Source organism: Aquarana catesbeiana, linkage group LG03, assembly GCF_042186555.1.
Source record: "Aquarana catesbeiana isolate 2022-GZ linkage group LG03, ASM4218655v1, whole genome shotgun sequence".
Lineage (NCBI taxonomy): Eukaryota > Metazoa > Chordata > Amphibia > Anura > Ranidae > Aquarana > Aquarana catesbeiana.
The window spans coordinates 662,328,854-662,345,137 of record NC_133326.1 but is presented as its reverse complement, the minus strand read 5'-3'; the positions used below and the strand labels follow the sequence as shown (position 1 = coordinate 662,345,137).

Here is a 16,284-nt window from a genome sequence, read left to right as displayed (position 1 = left end):
TCGGGAGAGTGGAACAGAGCGAGCAAGGGGCTCGTTACATTGGTTGGCAGCCGTGAAATTTGCTCTCCAGTGACTGGGACACTCCAAACCAGCCTGCAGGAGAGCCACGCTGAAAGACTTACTTGAGAGCCGTGGAGGGAATGGTGGGATCGTGCTTCCTTGCTGTGAACACATCCAAACCATCTCCTGTATCCAAGGTCCAGATAGCAGGAGAGGAGAGATACCAGCCACCATGGATGAGGAATTCAGAAGGAGGTTGCGAGAGATGCAGATACAGCACAGAGGACCAGTATCAGAGCAGGTCCTGCTAGGATGGTTTGATTCTATCTGCTGTGAACTCTGGAAGGAAGTGCTAGTCCATGAGCAGCGACACCAGGGAAAAGTTCTCCCCTCCATCCATGTGAGGTACTGGTCGCAGTATGAAGTGCGAATGCTGTTTTTGGGGGAACAGCCGAACCAGGAGTGGACAGCCGAGTTAAGCAGGCTGATCCGAGCAGAAATGCGGTTGGACGAGAGCTACAGAGCCCTCCAGTGGTATGTAGCCCAAGTGTGCCTGTGGACAGCGTATGACAGCCCCACGGAAGGCTTTGACTACGATGGCCTGGGATTGTTATACTGGAGGCTGTCCAGGGACCCTGACTTTGGGAGTGATTGGGAGTGGCGTTTGGAGGAAATAATGGAGCACAGGGAGCGAAGACTGAATGTCTCAGAAGTGCACTGGGCACAGGAAGATTTGGAGTTTCTGGCCATTCAGGAATGGGAGCTGGAGATCGCCTACAAACAGCTGTTAGACTCTGCTCAGCAGCAGGGTGGTGCTCCCTTTGCCTGGGACTATCAGGAAATACCAGTTGACAACTCTGAAATCTTGGCTGAAGAGTTGACAATGTGGCAGAGTAACAGTGTGCTTTGCCAACCTGCCCCCACAGCTATGGAGGTGGAGGTCTTATGACGGATGCAGCAAGTGCTGACTGACCTTGATGAACCTGTTTCTGCATTGAATGATCTTGCATGGAGGAATGTGCCTGTTCAGCAGAATGCCAGAGAATCGGCAGTGGAAAATCTGAAGATTGCCATCCCCAAACCTGAAGTGCTGACAACAGGGCAGAGCTCTGCTAACCTCTGCCCAGCACCGATAGCATCTTCTGGGTTCCACAGATAGGAGATGGTGAACCTTTATCCCCAGACACCAGTTGCAGAGACAGGGGATTTGATAGACTTTTCTGCTGAGGAAGAACAACCTGGTGAGCCTCCAGCAGAAGGAGAGCTGTTATTAGGGCCAAAATTCACTGTGCTCTGCCCAGCACCAACAGAAGTATCTGTGAAGTTACAAGGAACTTCCCCAGCTGAAGCGCTGGCAACCAGACAGAGGGTCCAAGATCTCTGCCCTGCACCTGTGGCAGTTTCGGAGGCTAAGGGTGAGAAGGTGGCAATCACTTCCCAGCAGCAGATACAGGGGGAGAAAGGAGAGGAGGTGTTCGTCGTCCCTCCCCAACAGTTAGCCGGAGCAGATGGTGTGGGGTTTCCAGCAGAAGGGCTGGCAACAGGGCCGAGTACTGCTGGACTCTGCCCTCAACTAACAGAGGATGGATTTCCTGTGAAGGTGGATGGGACTTCAGTCTCCACCTGTATACCCCAGGGATGCTGGGCAGTCGGCCCAGATCCCCAACAGCATGACGGAGTGAGCCCAGACACCCTGTCTTCTCTCCAGTGGCAGAAAGGACTCCAGGGAGAAGGGCCAGTCCAGGCCTCTCCCCAGCGGCAGATATGTTCTCTGAAAGAGGCAGAGGTTGGCTGGGTGAGTAATGCTTTGTTTGGAACAATTTGTTTGGGGTACTGTGTGGGAACAGGCATTAGAGGACTGGAACTACTGACTAACTTCGGAGTCAACCCGTCTGGGGTCTCCTCCTGTGTTAGTCTCCTGCCGAAAGGGGAGAAATGTGACAGACCTAGCCGGGAGAGAGACTTTTGGAGGGGACTGTATGCTAGCCTCTTGCCGATCGATCGTGGGCCCTTGCATTTGGGGGAACGGTGCTCTTTGTGAGCTGTATGCCTGGGGACCCTTGAGGTGGTATGACTGTGGATTTGGGTCCTGGTCCCCCAGGACACACAGACTCTGGGGACCCTGGATTTGCCATATTGGAATAGTGACTGTGTCAGAGAACCATTACAAACGCTCGTTCCCGTGCGCCAGCCAGACGTGTGGCACGAATGTGTGAACCCCGGACCAGGCACGCACGTTAGTACTCTCATATGAACGAGTGCACGTCGGCGTGGGCATGTCCGCAAGCCAACAAATCACAGCACAGGGCGCCCTATTTAAAGGTTCAGCATACTAGTATCAGTGCTGGATTGTCTCAGCTAGTTCCTGTATCCTTGATTGCTGTTTGATTGAACCTTGATCCTGAAACCTTGGCCTTCCTGACTACTCTTTTGGGTTATCCCTGCAACTCTGTTTACTTCTGCTTCCTGTACCGAACCCGGCTTGAACTTCTGACCACGGCTCTGTCTTCCGATCTTGTACCTCTCTGCCAGCCCACTACCAACCTCCGCTAGCCCCTGACTACGAACCTGCCTATCGATTGTGCACCTTCCTGCCAGCACGTTGCCGACTCCTGCTTGTTCCCGACCTTGCAAGTTCTCCTGTTGGACTTTCCTGAACCTATCCAGGATCAACATCTCACCAGCATCTCTAGGCTCCAGTGTTCCTGATCCTGCCAATAGGCACCTGCACCCTTCCATTGCCCTAGCAGCCCTGTCTCCACCTCCAGGGGTGTTAGAACCGGAACCGTGCAAGAGGCCACCCTCGTCATTTCAGACTCCTCAGTAAGGTACGTGACAGACTGATTCATACCATTGGGACTCCTACTGTTAAATGCTAATGTCATCAATTCCAGCTACCTGTCTGTTGTCTGCTAAAATGTGTATTGTAAATAAGTCTCTAGTATGGGATCTAAGACTCATTAGATCCCCATTGTGGTTTGTGTTTAACTCTGCTATTGTGATAATGTTGATTGGGGGTTCTAAGCTACAAGACGGCCAGTCTGGCCTAAAGGTCATGTCTGAGTCATCTAGGCTGTCTAAAGGGATTAGTTAATTAGCTCATGTTAATTAGGTTAATTAGGTTACAGCTGTATTGTTAGAGTAATATGAGTCGGAGGTATGCACCTCCACTTTTAGTGTATAAAAGAGCCTGTATATTGCAATAAAAGAGATTCCTGTTTGAACTTACATACAGCCTGCCTGGTGTTTGTTCTGAGCTATCACCTCGTTACAGCTGGTAACCGGCTTCTATTACAGGGACATTGGTGCCCACCAGTGCTGCTAATCAATGCCTACCAGTGCTACCTATCAGTGCCCATCAGTGCCTCACCATCAGTATCACATGTCAGTGCTGCCTATCAGTACCCATCAGTGCCACCTATCAACGCCACCTCACAGTGCCTATAATTGTCACCTATCAGTGCCACCCCTCAGTTCCCATTAGTCCCACCTATCAGTCCAGCCTCATCAGTGCCTCCTTATCGCTGCCCATGAGTGTAGCTTCATCAGTGCCCATCAGTGCCACCTATTAGTGCTGCCTCATCAGTGCCTATCAGTGCAGCCTCATCAGTAAACATCAGTGCCTCACCATCAGTGTCACCTGTCAGTGCTGCCCATCAGTGCCAGCTATCAGTGCCACCTCTCAGTGCCCACTTTTGTCACCTATCAGTGCCACCTATCAGTGCTCATCAGTGCCTCCTTATCGGTGCCCATGAGTGTAGCTTCATCAGTGCCCATCAGTGCCACTTGTTAGTGCTGCCTCATGAGTGCCTATCAGTGAAACCTCATCAGTGCACATCAGTGAAGGAAAAAATGACGTTTGCAAAATTTTATAACAAACTGTGACATTTTTTTTTGGGGGGGGGGTTTCAAAATGTTTGATCTTTTTTTGTTTCTTTAGCAAAAAATAAAAAGCACCAGTAGTGAATAAATACCACCAAAAGGAAGCTCTATTTGTGTGCAAAAAATTATAAACATTTTGTTTTGGGTACAGTGTTGTATGACCATGCAATTGTCATTCAAAAGGAAGGGGGTATAAGTGCCCAGTAAGCAAGTGGTTAAATGAAAATAGTTTTGAGGCATGTCTGTGATTAGTTTTTTTCTCTACATAATTAAACTATTGAATGAACATTTTACAAGAGTGGTGATTCCATACTTTTTGCCAGGGGTTGTAGACCCCTGATATTTTCCCTGCCCTCTAAAGCAACTAACAAAGCACAGATCGTGCTTTGTTAGCTGCTTCACTGTCTGTTAAGCCAGGGAATGACAGGTCGGAAACTTGAAGTGACAAAATTATCTCATCCTTGTATCATTGTACCTATTGTGGCCCTCAAAAGAATGGTTGTGGAAGGGGGGTGGCCCTTCTAAGCAGTGGAAAAATGAACGAGTGGCTTTACAAAATCACTTTCACAAAACAGTCGCTCGACGGCTGAAAAAACGGTACCAGCTGCAGCCATGGTCTTGTAATAACCACATGCTGACAGGACAGTTTTAAACATACGTTGTTTGCCAAGTGATTAATAGATCGATCGCCCACAGGTTTACTTTTATATTGTTTCATGTAGATGACTTACAACAACAATCAAGGATCTTAGATCTGACTGTGTGTTAACTGTCAGTCTTGCAATTCCATCTTTTTGTGTTAATACTCTTACTGCTCCTGGATCCACCACTATAGGTATTCCATCAGCTGGAGACCCATCCGGATTAGTTACCAGCACCTAATGAAAAGTGAATAATGTAAAAATAAACATAAAAATTATATTTTCATAATACCAGCCAAATCTTTAAAAGTATGGCAATGAGTAAACAGAAGTATGCTGATAATTCAGTTCATTAAACAACTGGCTACCAAATGGTCACTTAAGGAGTAACTATTATTATTAGTCATCTGCTGTGCTTGCAGGGCTCTGAGGAAAGTGGCAGGGTCTGCGCCCCTTTAGATGTGATTTCCTATTGGGAGTATCTCACCAAAAATTACAGCTTTGTTGCATGCCTGAAAACTTATCTCAGTGCAGACTTCTGGAAAAACAGTGAGCCAATCACACGAGTAGGAAAGTATGTTTCGGGGGGGGGGGGGGGGGGGGCGTTCTGTACACATTGTGTGTAACACTTATTGTGTGGTGTTTTTTTGTTCTTAATTAAGGATTTTTTTATGCAGTGGGAAAATATGCAATTATAGTAATGTTTCTCCCCTTATTTTTATATTTTATTGTTATAGATGTATTTATTACCTATTACAAAACATAAAAACATATACATCAAAATAACAGCAAAATTCACCAAGAAAAAGCCAAAAAAACAATAAGGGAAAGGACACAGTTTTTTTTTTAATGCATTACTAACTTTTTTTAAATTCATTTATGTTTATATTATTTTTATTATATCATATGTGACCAGAGATACATTTTTTTTTCTTTCCTCTGATTTGTTGTTGAGGGAATTTTTGCTTGCTTGCTATTTTTGGTATATTATAATGCTATTTGAGTTTTTTTTGCCAAGAAATTAAATAAAAACAACATAAAATAACAATACAATAAACACAACATATGGAAAAAACACAAATACATACTTCTGCCCCTTTAACTTTTTTTAAGTTACTTATGTTACACCTTTTCTTATTACTGCAAAGTCAAAGCACAACAAAGTACACCAAACAATATACTACCCCATTCAACCAGTTACCCTTGCGATAACACAAGAAATGAGATCTCAAAGTCACAGAATGTACTCTGTGTCAGTACATCTTAAGCTTTGGAAGCCTATGTAACCCGTTGTCTTGTTAGCAGTTTGGTTCCAGGTGCACAGTTCCAGGGTTGGTGGGTGACCAGTACACTACTCCACCAACGAAAATGCAAAGAGTGTTATTACACTACTCCACTACTCCATAAAACATAATGAACTCCTTAGAATCCATGGCACAGTGCCTTAACTTTTTATACTCTGTGCACTCTGGTTAACAGTTTCCTAATACACTTCTCTTGTTTGTGCAGCATTTCTGAGCCGGTACCAGTGAGCTTGCACCAGATGCCACTAGCTTGGTTGCCCGTCACCTCATCCATCGATCTATATGCTACACTGAAATCCCAGGAAGGGCAGGGTCTGCATCCCTTTAGATGTGATTTCCTATTGGGAGTATCTCACCAAAAATGATGGTACTCTTGTACAACACCCATGCCTATTCCCTCCCGAAGCCTCACTTCATCATCTGTGACTTCCAGGCTGGTTCCCTAGGATGCCCTATGCTGTGAGGTAGGACCCATTTTTGGGGTACCAATCACTAGGGAAGGAGCCTAAGCACACAAGCTCCTTCACCACCAGGGCCCTCCATTACCTAAGCCAAGTCATCACTGCTTCCCATCCAGCTGGCTGCCTCAGCACATAGACACTAGTGCTGTAGTTATTGGCAACGACAGTGTAGCCTTCTTTTGGTTATCTCACTGCACATTAGACATATACTGTATCCTGCATCTTCTCTATCTCGTCACAATCAAATAGTGGTATACAAACAATTGACAAAACAGTACAACCAACACATGTGAAATCAAACATTAAAATAAGAAAATTAGAACTGGACTAGAACTGGAAAATACTTAACATCTGCCTACTTACATTGATGTCTTACTGACAGCAGGATGATGTGTGGATGATTGTGTCTCCAGAACAAGAATATTGGGGACATTTTCCAAAGAGGACACCTTCTCTAAGGACACCTGCCTAAAAAAAAAGGCCTCACCCTGACTTTAAAAAGATGTCCTCTCATTTCTGGTGGACACAATGGGGGTTATTTACTAAAGGAAAATCCACTTTGCACTGCAAGTGCACTTGAAAGTGCACTGAAGGTGCACTTGGAAGTAAAGTCACTGTAATTCCGAGGGGGACATGCAAGGAAAGTAAAAAACAGCATTTTAGCTTGCACATGATTGGATGATAAAATCAGCAGAGCTTCCACTCATTTCAGATCTACCCCTTAGATTTAGAACAACTGCACTTCCAAGTGCACTATCAGTGCACTTTCAAATGCACTTGCAGTGCAAAGTGGATTTGCCTTTCATAAATAACCCCCAATATGGGGGCAGCAGAGTTTTTTTTTCCAAGCACTACTCTATCCATCACTGACGGGAAAAAAAAGAAGGACTTTAGATATATTTTAAAGTTGAATTTTAATATGCATATAGTTTTGCCATCTCTGGCTCCTCCCTAAACCCCTCATCAACATACCAATGACATTTTGAAATAAAACCTATTTTCATTGCAGCGGGGGCACATTTTTGATGTAACTTAATGTTAATGTTATATCTTATCCTCTGGCGCCATCTAGCGGCCAAAGTGCAAAAGGACTGAATCTTTATTTTTTTTTTCGCTTTTCAAGTTGACCTGGAAGTTTTTGTTTGTTTATATCTGGACATTAACTTGACCTACCCAGAATGCACAGTAACTCCCACAAACCTCAGGGAGCAGAACTGCATTGTGGGAAGATTATAAAAAGACTGGGAGCGGCCATCTTAGGTCTCTTGCTCTTGGACACGCATGGCCAGCCTGGGAGGATCTGTGTGAGGTCTCCAGCACAGCGCGGCCTACCTCCACGGAACAGCGATCCGAGCAGCGGCATTGGTACATCCCACAGAGTTGGACTGACGACAGGGCAGGACTGGGAAGGAACCAGAGGAGCTTGTCGTAGTCATCTGGGAGTTCCGGAGCGTCTTGAGGACAGGAGCGGAGCACCGTAGCATTGCCGGCTGGCCGGAGGAAGAAACCTGCACATCAGAAAGGAGTCTCCTGACAGCATTGTCCTGGTTGGGTGAGAGGGCTGAGGCCCACAGGTTTCTTGACGCACTTTCATACATCAGTTTACACAGGATAGAGTTACTGGGACCTGTAGTCCCACAACCAAAGTCAAGAGGATTTAACACTAAGTCACTGCATCAAAGTTAGCTATAGCTCTGCTGCATCAGGACTTTGCTTTATACATCAGGTTACTTTGTTAAGGAATCATTAACTCTTGGATTACAAAATTACTTTGTTGCTAGCAGAAGAAAAGAAGATGAAGAAGGACCGTTAAGTAACACATAAGGCCTTAGGTAATTTTACTGTATCAAGGGGTGTGATATTACAGGAGGGAGCTCCCTAGTGTTGTATTATACTAAATCAAGTCGACATTTGATCTGGTATAGCTTTAAGCGCGCAGGAAATAGGACAGTGCTTAGAGTGAGATACACTCACTCTGACGGTATCCTATTTACTTTGTTATACCTCTCATATATTACTTCAGACATTATACACTTGTATTGTACCTTTGTAAAGTTTAGTTGTCTGTCAGACTATGTTGTCTGACAGTACAACCATTGTAGTTTAACCCTTCTAATACAACTACAGTAAATACAGTTATTATTTAAGTACAACTGTGTGAGTGTTGTTTTACTCTTCATCACCAGCCAAGAGGAGGCTAAGGTAACTACAGACAGGTATGCTATATTGAGTATTGTGAACTTGCCTTTGTGATTTCGTTCTAACTGCACACTATTACACCACATCTGTGTCAGGGGGACTGAGATATTCAAAGGGGTATAAAGCAGAGTACAGGCCCAAATAACTCAGCAGCTCCTTCGGGGGTTTGTGCTACACGTGGGGGCTCGTCCAGGATCCTGTTACTCTGCAAGCAAGCCCATCCCCTTGGCACCAGTATGGACCCTGACGCTGTGATTCAGTGGTGCGAAGAAGAAGGTGCCAACCCAGAATCGAATGTAGTGATTGAACTCCCTGGAGAGGCCTGGACTGAGGAGAAGATCGGTCAGATAGTGCAGACATTGTCCTTCGGCAAGAAAACATGGGTGATCGATGTCAGACCCGGTTGTGAGGCCTCATGCACCCATGTGTTACTGGAATGGAAGAAGGAGATTCCTGACCGTTTCCAAGGATCCAGTGTGCGGTCAGCCGACCAGACTGAGTTTCGTTCAATCCAGACACCAGACAGGTGTCGGGCAAGTACCAGTCGTGTTAAGACCAGTAGGGAAGAAGTCCCGTCTGCGACAACTTTGGCCCTGATTGGGCCAGAATTTTTCACGGCTATGAGAGACTTCATCGGAAAGTGTCCAAGGGATACTCCACTGTGTTCTGGAAGTGGGTACCAGAAACTCTGGATTTTTTCTGGAAAACACCCAGTGCCTATAGGGGAGGACAACTTTGAAGAGTGGTTGGACCAGGCCACACAAGCCTTGGATGAATGGTATATTCCAGAGACTTTCAAGAAGCAGAGGATCACCGAGAGTCTAAGGGGCCCCTCCTCAGAAGCCATCCGCAATCTGAAGTTCAGTAAAAAAGATTGCACAGCTCAAGACTACCTGAATATCCTGCAGGAGGAGTTTGGGACACTGGAGACAGCCGCAGACTTAGTTCACCGATTTGAGCATGCTCTTCAACGCCAAGGTGAACGTTTGTCTGAATATCTCAGGCGCTTGAACAAGATGTTGCATCAGATTGTATTAAAGAAGGGGATGCTACCTTCTGCTATAGATCAAGCTAGAATGCAGCAGATCCTGAGGGGTGCTTCCCGCTCTGATCCAGTGTGGATCCGGCTACAGACTTCAGCTGATACCAGGTTCGTGAAGTATCCTGAACTCATTAAATTAGTGAGAGAGGAAGAAGCCATGCTGGAGGATAAAGGAAAGAGTCAGAAGTCTGAACCTGTTTTCGGAGTCAGAGTGGTTAATACAGCTGATAGAGATCCAGAGCTTGGGGTTCTGAAGGCTCAGATGTCAAAAATGATGGAAATGATGACCGGATCGTCAGATCTCATGTCTGAGATGGCCACATTGAAGACGCAAGTATCCCAGATGGCGGAGATAATGAACAAATTGATGACAGAACGTACTGGGATGTCCGTCCAGAAAGCCAGGAATCAAGACGTCTGTCGGAACTGTGGAGATGTAGGTCACTACCAGCGAGTATGTCCTATTCCACGAGGGGAGACAGAAGACAGGCGTGGACCTAAGAGAAGATCTGGACCTTCGAGAAGAACTTTCCCTGAATCCGAAAGAGAGCAGTACAGAACCCCTGCAGTTTATGCCATCTCAGTGAGGAGTGCTCATCGGCCTTCAAAACGACACCAGAGGCGGTGCTGAGGGGAGCACGAGTCCAGTCACGTAAACCTACTGTTCCAGGTGTTCCCAACATGCCTTCTACCCGGTTGGTAGGCCCTCTGCCTGTAGTGCCTGTTCTGGTTGAAGGGATCTACACCAGAGCCATCCTCGATACAGGTGCCCAAGTTACCTTGATGACCAGAGACTTTTACAAGAAGCACCTGTCATACCTGCCCCTGAAGAAGTTGGAAGACTTAAAGGTTCAGGGTATTCAAGCGGAAGAGTACTCTTGTGATGGTTGTCTGCGGGTCAAGTTGTCGTGTGATCCGTTGAAGGATGGGAAGCCTCAGAACTTTGAGACACTGGCTATTGTCTGTCCTTGGCTGCCAGGGCCCTCAAGAAGTTCTCTCATTGTTGGGACCAACACAGACCTGGTAAAGCGGCTTTTAGCCCCTGTTGTTCCCAGATGTGGCCCTCTATCTTCACTGCCAGAGGAAGGGTTGGAAGTGTCTACTTTTTCAACAGAAGTGGAAGAAACCTACATGCAGGAGGCAGAAGTGGTTGACCGGGAAGAGAAGACAAGTGAGCCTACCGTGTCCGAACCAGTGAAACAGAGGAAATGAAGAGTCATTTCCAAACTCAAGAGACCAACCTGTGATGTGTTGGATGAGAGTTCCACAGAAGTTGTTCTCAACCCTCAAGGGTTGTCGAGAGAGCCTTCTCACTGCAGATGTGGTGAGAGGTAACTCTAACTCACCCCTTGACACACCTGTATCAGACACCGAGGTGTCAGCAGTAGGTACACAGAACAGCTCCCCATTACCTGAGAATTGGTGGGAGGCACCTCTGTCAGTGTTATTTAACCGTGTAGAATCAAAAATGTGTTACAGAAACAAAATTTTGCATCTCTTTGGGGACCAAGGAGTTCAAGCAGGGGGAGTGTGTAGCGGGGGCACATTTTTGATGTAACTTAATGTTAATGTTATATCTTATCCTCTGGCGCCATCTAGCGGCCAAAGTGCAAAAGGACTGAGTCTTTATTTTTTTTTTCGCTTTTCAAGTTGACCTGGAAGTTTTTGTTTGTTTATATCTGGACATTAACTTGACCTACCCAGAATGCACAGTAACTCCCACAAACCTCAGGGAGCAGAACTGCATTGTGGGAAGACTATAAAAAGGCTGAGAGTGGCCATCTTAGGTCTCTTGCTCTTGGACACGCATGGCCAGCCTGGGAGGATCTGTGTGAGGTCTCCAGCACAGCGCGGCCTACCTCCACGGAACAGCAATCCGAGCAGCGGCATTGTGACATCCCACAGAGTTGGACTGACGACAGGGCAAGACTGGGAAGGAACCAGAGGAGCTTGTCATAGTCATCTGGGAGTTCTGGAGCATCTTGAGGACAGAAGCGGAGCACCGCAGCATTGCCGGCCGGCCAGGGGAAGAACCCTGCACATCAGAGAGGAGTCTCCTGACAGCATTGTCCTGGTTGGCTGAGAGGGCTGAGGCCCACAAGTTTCTTGACGCACTTTCATACATCAGTTTACACAGGATAGAGTTGCTGGGACCTGTAGTCCCACAAGCAAAGTCAAGAGGATTCAACACTAAGTCACTGCATCAAAGTTAGTTATAGCTCTGCTGCATCAGGACTTTGTTTTATACATCAGGTTACTTTGTTAAGGAATCATTAACTCTTGGATTACAAAATTACCTTGTTGCTAGCAGAAGAAAAGAAGATGAAGAAGGACTGTTAAGTAACACATAAGGCCTTGGGTAATTTTACTGTATCAGGGGGTGTGATATTACAGGAGGGAGCTCCTTAGTGTTGTATTATACTAAATCAAGTTGACATCTGATTTGGTATAGCTTTAAGCGCGCAGGAAATAGGACAGTGCTTAGAGTGAGATACACTCACTCTGACGGTATCCTATTTACTTTGTTATACCTCTCATATATTACTTCAGACATTATACACTTGCATTGTACCTTTGTAAAATTTAGTTGTCTGTCAGACTATGTTGGTCTGACAGTACAACCATTGTAGTTTAACCCTTCTAATACAACTACAGTAAATACGGTTATTATTTAAGTACAACTGTGTGAGTGTTGTTTTACTCTTCATCACCAGCCAAGAGGAGGCTAAGGTAACTACAGACAGGTATGCTATATTGAGTATTGTGACCTTGCCTTTGTGATTTCGTTCTAACTGCACACTATTACACCACATCTGTATCAGGGGGACTGAGATATTCAAAGGGGTATAAAGCAGAGTACAGGCCCAAATAACTCAGCAGCTCCTTTGGGGGTTCCTGCTACATCATGATATGCAAATATAAAAATTCCTTGATGGGTGGATATCAGTCCAGAAGAGAGGGTGTTCCTAGGCAGATCGATTTGCATGCAGACTGCCCTAGGTAATGCCTATATTAGTTGCTGCGTCTCAATGAATGAAAAGGGCAGGCCAGGGAGGAAAGGGCACATGATGAAGGACATCCTCCAGCCATGAAATGAGGCTGGCTATGTAAGCAGGTGTAGACTGACCTTCCTACACAAGTGGAGCTATCACAACCACCAGGCAGGGAAAGTGGAGGACAGGAGGAATGCACATTCCTCTTAGGCCTCCGTACATTTTATCTGGTGAGTGGCTGTCCGAATGGATGCTGATGCCCTGGATTAACCCAGATTTTAATGATAATGCCTATAAAAGGCCCTGGCTCTATGCAGTTGGAGCACATTTTGCATGTGGCTAGGTCAGGGACAGGAACCCACTGGACAGGGAGTGTGCCTAGCGTGGGGAGAGGTTCCAGAGAAGGAGGGACAGCATAGGGACTGCTTGTTAGTGCTGTTGTGGAGAACCCTTTCCACTACTAGTTCTTCGCTGCTTATTGACTACCAGCCGCCTCCTGCTCGATCCCTGAGCATCGCTCCTCACAAGTACTGTAGAATGTTGCTGCAAGTTCTAAGTCACTGCACAGACTCTGTTACAGTATGTTGGAACATCTTGTCAATATATTTCCTGCAACTCCAAGCACTGTGTGTGCCAATCTTTCCCCCAGGGGTGCCTACCACCTGGCCTCCCTCCCATCTACAGGATCTATCTAGCTTGCTGCAGCTTCTAATGCACACTATGAGAGGCTCACATTGTGTAGTGAAATCAGAGTAAGCAACAACTGTACAAGACTGAAGGGAAGGCAGACGTTCAACTTTAAAGAGGAGTTCCCATTTTTTTAAAAAAAGTAAAAGTCAGCAGCTACAAATACTGCAGCTGCTGACTTTTAATAATCGGACACTTACCTGTCCCAGGGTCCAGCGATGCGGGGGATAGAAGTCTCCCCCTCCGGCGGCGCCGGCATTGCAACTGTGGGCGAACGGCTGTGGCTTCACAGCCGGGCACCCACTGCGAATGCACGAGCAGCGACGCGTGCCGTGATTGGCCGCTCAGTCATCTGGGACCTGTAATGTGTCCCAGATGATTGACAAGAGGGAGGGAGCAGGTCTGAGCCCTTCCTGTGCCGAGGGGAAGTGATGTCACCAGCCCAGGCACTGAAGGAGGCAGACTACGAGGGACCCCCTAGCAACAGCCATTTTGAGGTGAATAAAAAAAAAAATTTCCAATTTTTTTTAATTTTTTTTATTTATTTATTTATTTTTTTTTAGGCACATTCATGCATTTATTTTTTTTGGGTGGAACACCACTTTAATGAGCTGGAACAAAGTATTGTTATATTATTCTATCAATTATTACTACCGAGTTAATAATTATTATTATTATTATACAGTATTTATATAGCGCCAACAGTTTACGTAGCGCTTTACAACTTGAGGGTAGACAGTACAAATACAATACAATTTGATACAGTAGGAATCAGAGGGCCCTGCTCCTTAGAGCTTACAATCTAAGAGGGAAGGTCAAGAGATACAAGAGGTAATAACTGTGGGTGATGTGCTGATTGAGAAGATAAATGTACAGTTGTTAGGTGGGGGCCAGATAGGCTTCTCTGAAGAGATGAGTTTTCAGGGATCGTCTGAAAGTGGATAAAGTAGGAGAAAATCGGACGGATTGGGGAAGAGCATTCCAGAGGATGGGGGAGGCTCTGGAGAAGTCCCGAAGGCGAGCATGGGATGAGGTGACAAGGGAGTTTGAGAGCAGGAGGTCTTGGGAGGAGCGAAGAGAACGATTAGGTTGGTATTTTGTGACTAGGTTAGAGATGTAGCTAGGGGCCAGGTTGTGGATGGCTTTGTAAGTTATAGTTAGTATCTTGAATTTAATTCGGTGACTGAGTGGCAGCCAATGGAGGGATTGGCAGAGGGGTGTAGCAGACGCTGAGCGGTTTGTGTGGTGGATGAGCCTGGCCGCAGCGTTCATGATGGACTGAAGTGGGGATAGCCTATTTAGAGGTAAACCAATGAGGAGGAAGTTGCAGTAGTCAAGGCGGGAGATAACCAGGGAGTGGATTAGAAGCTTTGTGGTGTCATTGGTTAGGAAGGGGCGTATCTTGGAGATGTTGCGAAGACAGAGGCGGCAAGCTTTGGATAGTGATAGAATGTGGGGTCGAAAGGTTAGTTCAGAGTCCAGGATTACACCTAGGACCTTGGCGTGGGGAGATTGGTTGATAGTTGAGCCGTTGATCTTGACAGGGAGATCAGGGGAAGTGGCACCTGAGGGAGGAAATATCATGAGCTCGGTTTTGGATAGATTGAGTTTGAGAAAGTGATGTGACATCCAGGCTGATATGTCTGCTAGTAAGTTGGTAATGCGTGAGGAGACAGATGGAGAGAGCTGGGGGGTGGAGAGATAGATTTGGGTGTCATCAGCGTAGAGATGATATTTAAAGCCGTGGGAGGCAATCAACTGACCCAAGGAGGTGGTGTAGATTGAGAAAAGGAGAGGTCCGAGAACAGAACCTTGGGGGACCCCAACGGAAAAAGGAAGAGGAGAGGAGGAAGTAGAGTTGTAAGTGACACTGAAGGAGCGGTGGGATAGGTAGGATGAGAACCAGCGAAGAGTACAGTCACAGAGACCAAAGGAGTGGAGTTTTTTGAGGAGGAGGGGGTGGTCCACTGTGTCAAAGGCAGCAGAGAGATCCAGGAGAAGTAGTACAGAATAGTGTCCATTGGCTTTAGCCATTAGTAGGTCATTTGAGAGTATAAGGAGAGCAGTTTCTGTGGAGTGTTGAGGGCGAAAACCGGACTGAAGGGGATCAAGAAGTTTATTCATGGTCAGATGGTCGCTTAATCGGTTGTAGACCAGTCTTTCAAGAAGTTTGGAGGAGAAGGAGAGTAAGGAGATGGGACGTAAGTTGTTGAGATTGGTGGGATCCAGTGAGGGCTTTTTTAGTATGGGGGTGACTAGCGCATGTTTTAGAGAGTTTGGGAAGATGCCACAAGAGAGGGAGAGGTTGAAAATGTGAGTTAGAGAGCGTAGAATCGAGTCAGAGGGTGAGCGTAGCATTTGCGAGGGAACAGGATCCAGGGGGCAAGTGGTTAGATGAGTGCTAGATAAAAGTTTAGCAACCTCAGTAGTAGTATCAGGGTTGAATGAGGGAAGTAATGATTGTATCTGTGGACATGGGGTGTTGCATGGGGGAGGTTTTTGCGCATTGGCGATCTCCTCATGAATTGTATCAATCTTAGTTTTGAAGTGATTGGCAATCTCCTGGGCAGTGAGTGAGTTGGTGGGTGGAGGCAGTGGAGGACAGAGTAGAGTGTTGAAGGTAGAGAAGAGTTGACGTGGACTGGATGAGAAGGTGTTGATGAGTGTGATAAAGTAGGTCTGTTTGGCAGTGTGAAGGCAGGAGTAGTATTTTAGGAGGGCAGATTTATATTGTGTGAAGTCTTCCTGGGTCTTAGTCTTATGCCACAGGTGCTCAAGAGCGCGGCCACGTTTTCTGAGACTTCTGGTGTCATCTGTTTGCCAGGGTTGTAGCAGTCGGGGCCTAATTCTGCGTGTAGTGAGGGGGGCCAGCTTGCCTAGGGAGGAAGACAGTGAGCTGTTGTAGATGAAAGTAGCTAGGTTGGGGCAGGACAGGGAGGAGATTTTGTCATAGAGGTGATCAGTAGCAGAGTAGAGAAGAGAAGGTTTGAGGTGGCGAAGGTTTCTGCGTGTAACTCTTAGGCGGTTGGAGGGAGAAGAGGTGGAAGACAAGGAGAGAGCAAAACTAATAAGGTG

General features: G+C 46.4%; 1 protein-coding gene across 1 annotated transcript in view; it reads right to left on the bottom strand.

Moving 5' to 3' along the window:
• The window catches only part of LOC141133429 (complement C3-like), a 731,058-nt gene that overhangs the window by 494,095 nt on the left and 220,679 nt on the right, over window positions 1-16,284 (bottom strand). Inside the window, exon 11 of the mRNA XM_073622815.1 lies at window positions 4,614-4,760. Coding sequence (XP_073478916.1) covers window positions 4,614-4,760 — 147 coding nt within the window. The remainder of the gene's footprint in view (window positions 1-4,613; window positions 4,761-16,284) is intronic.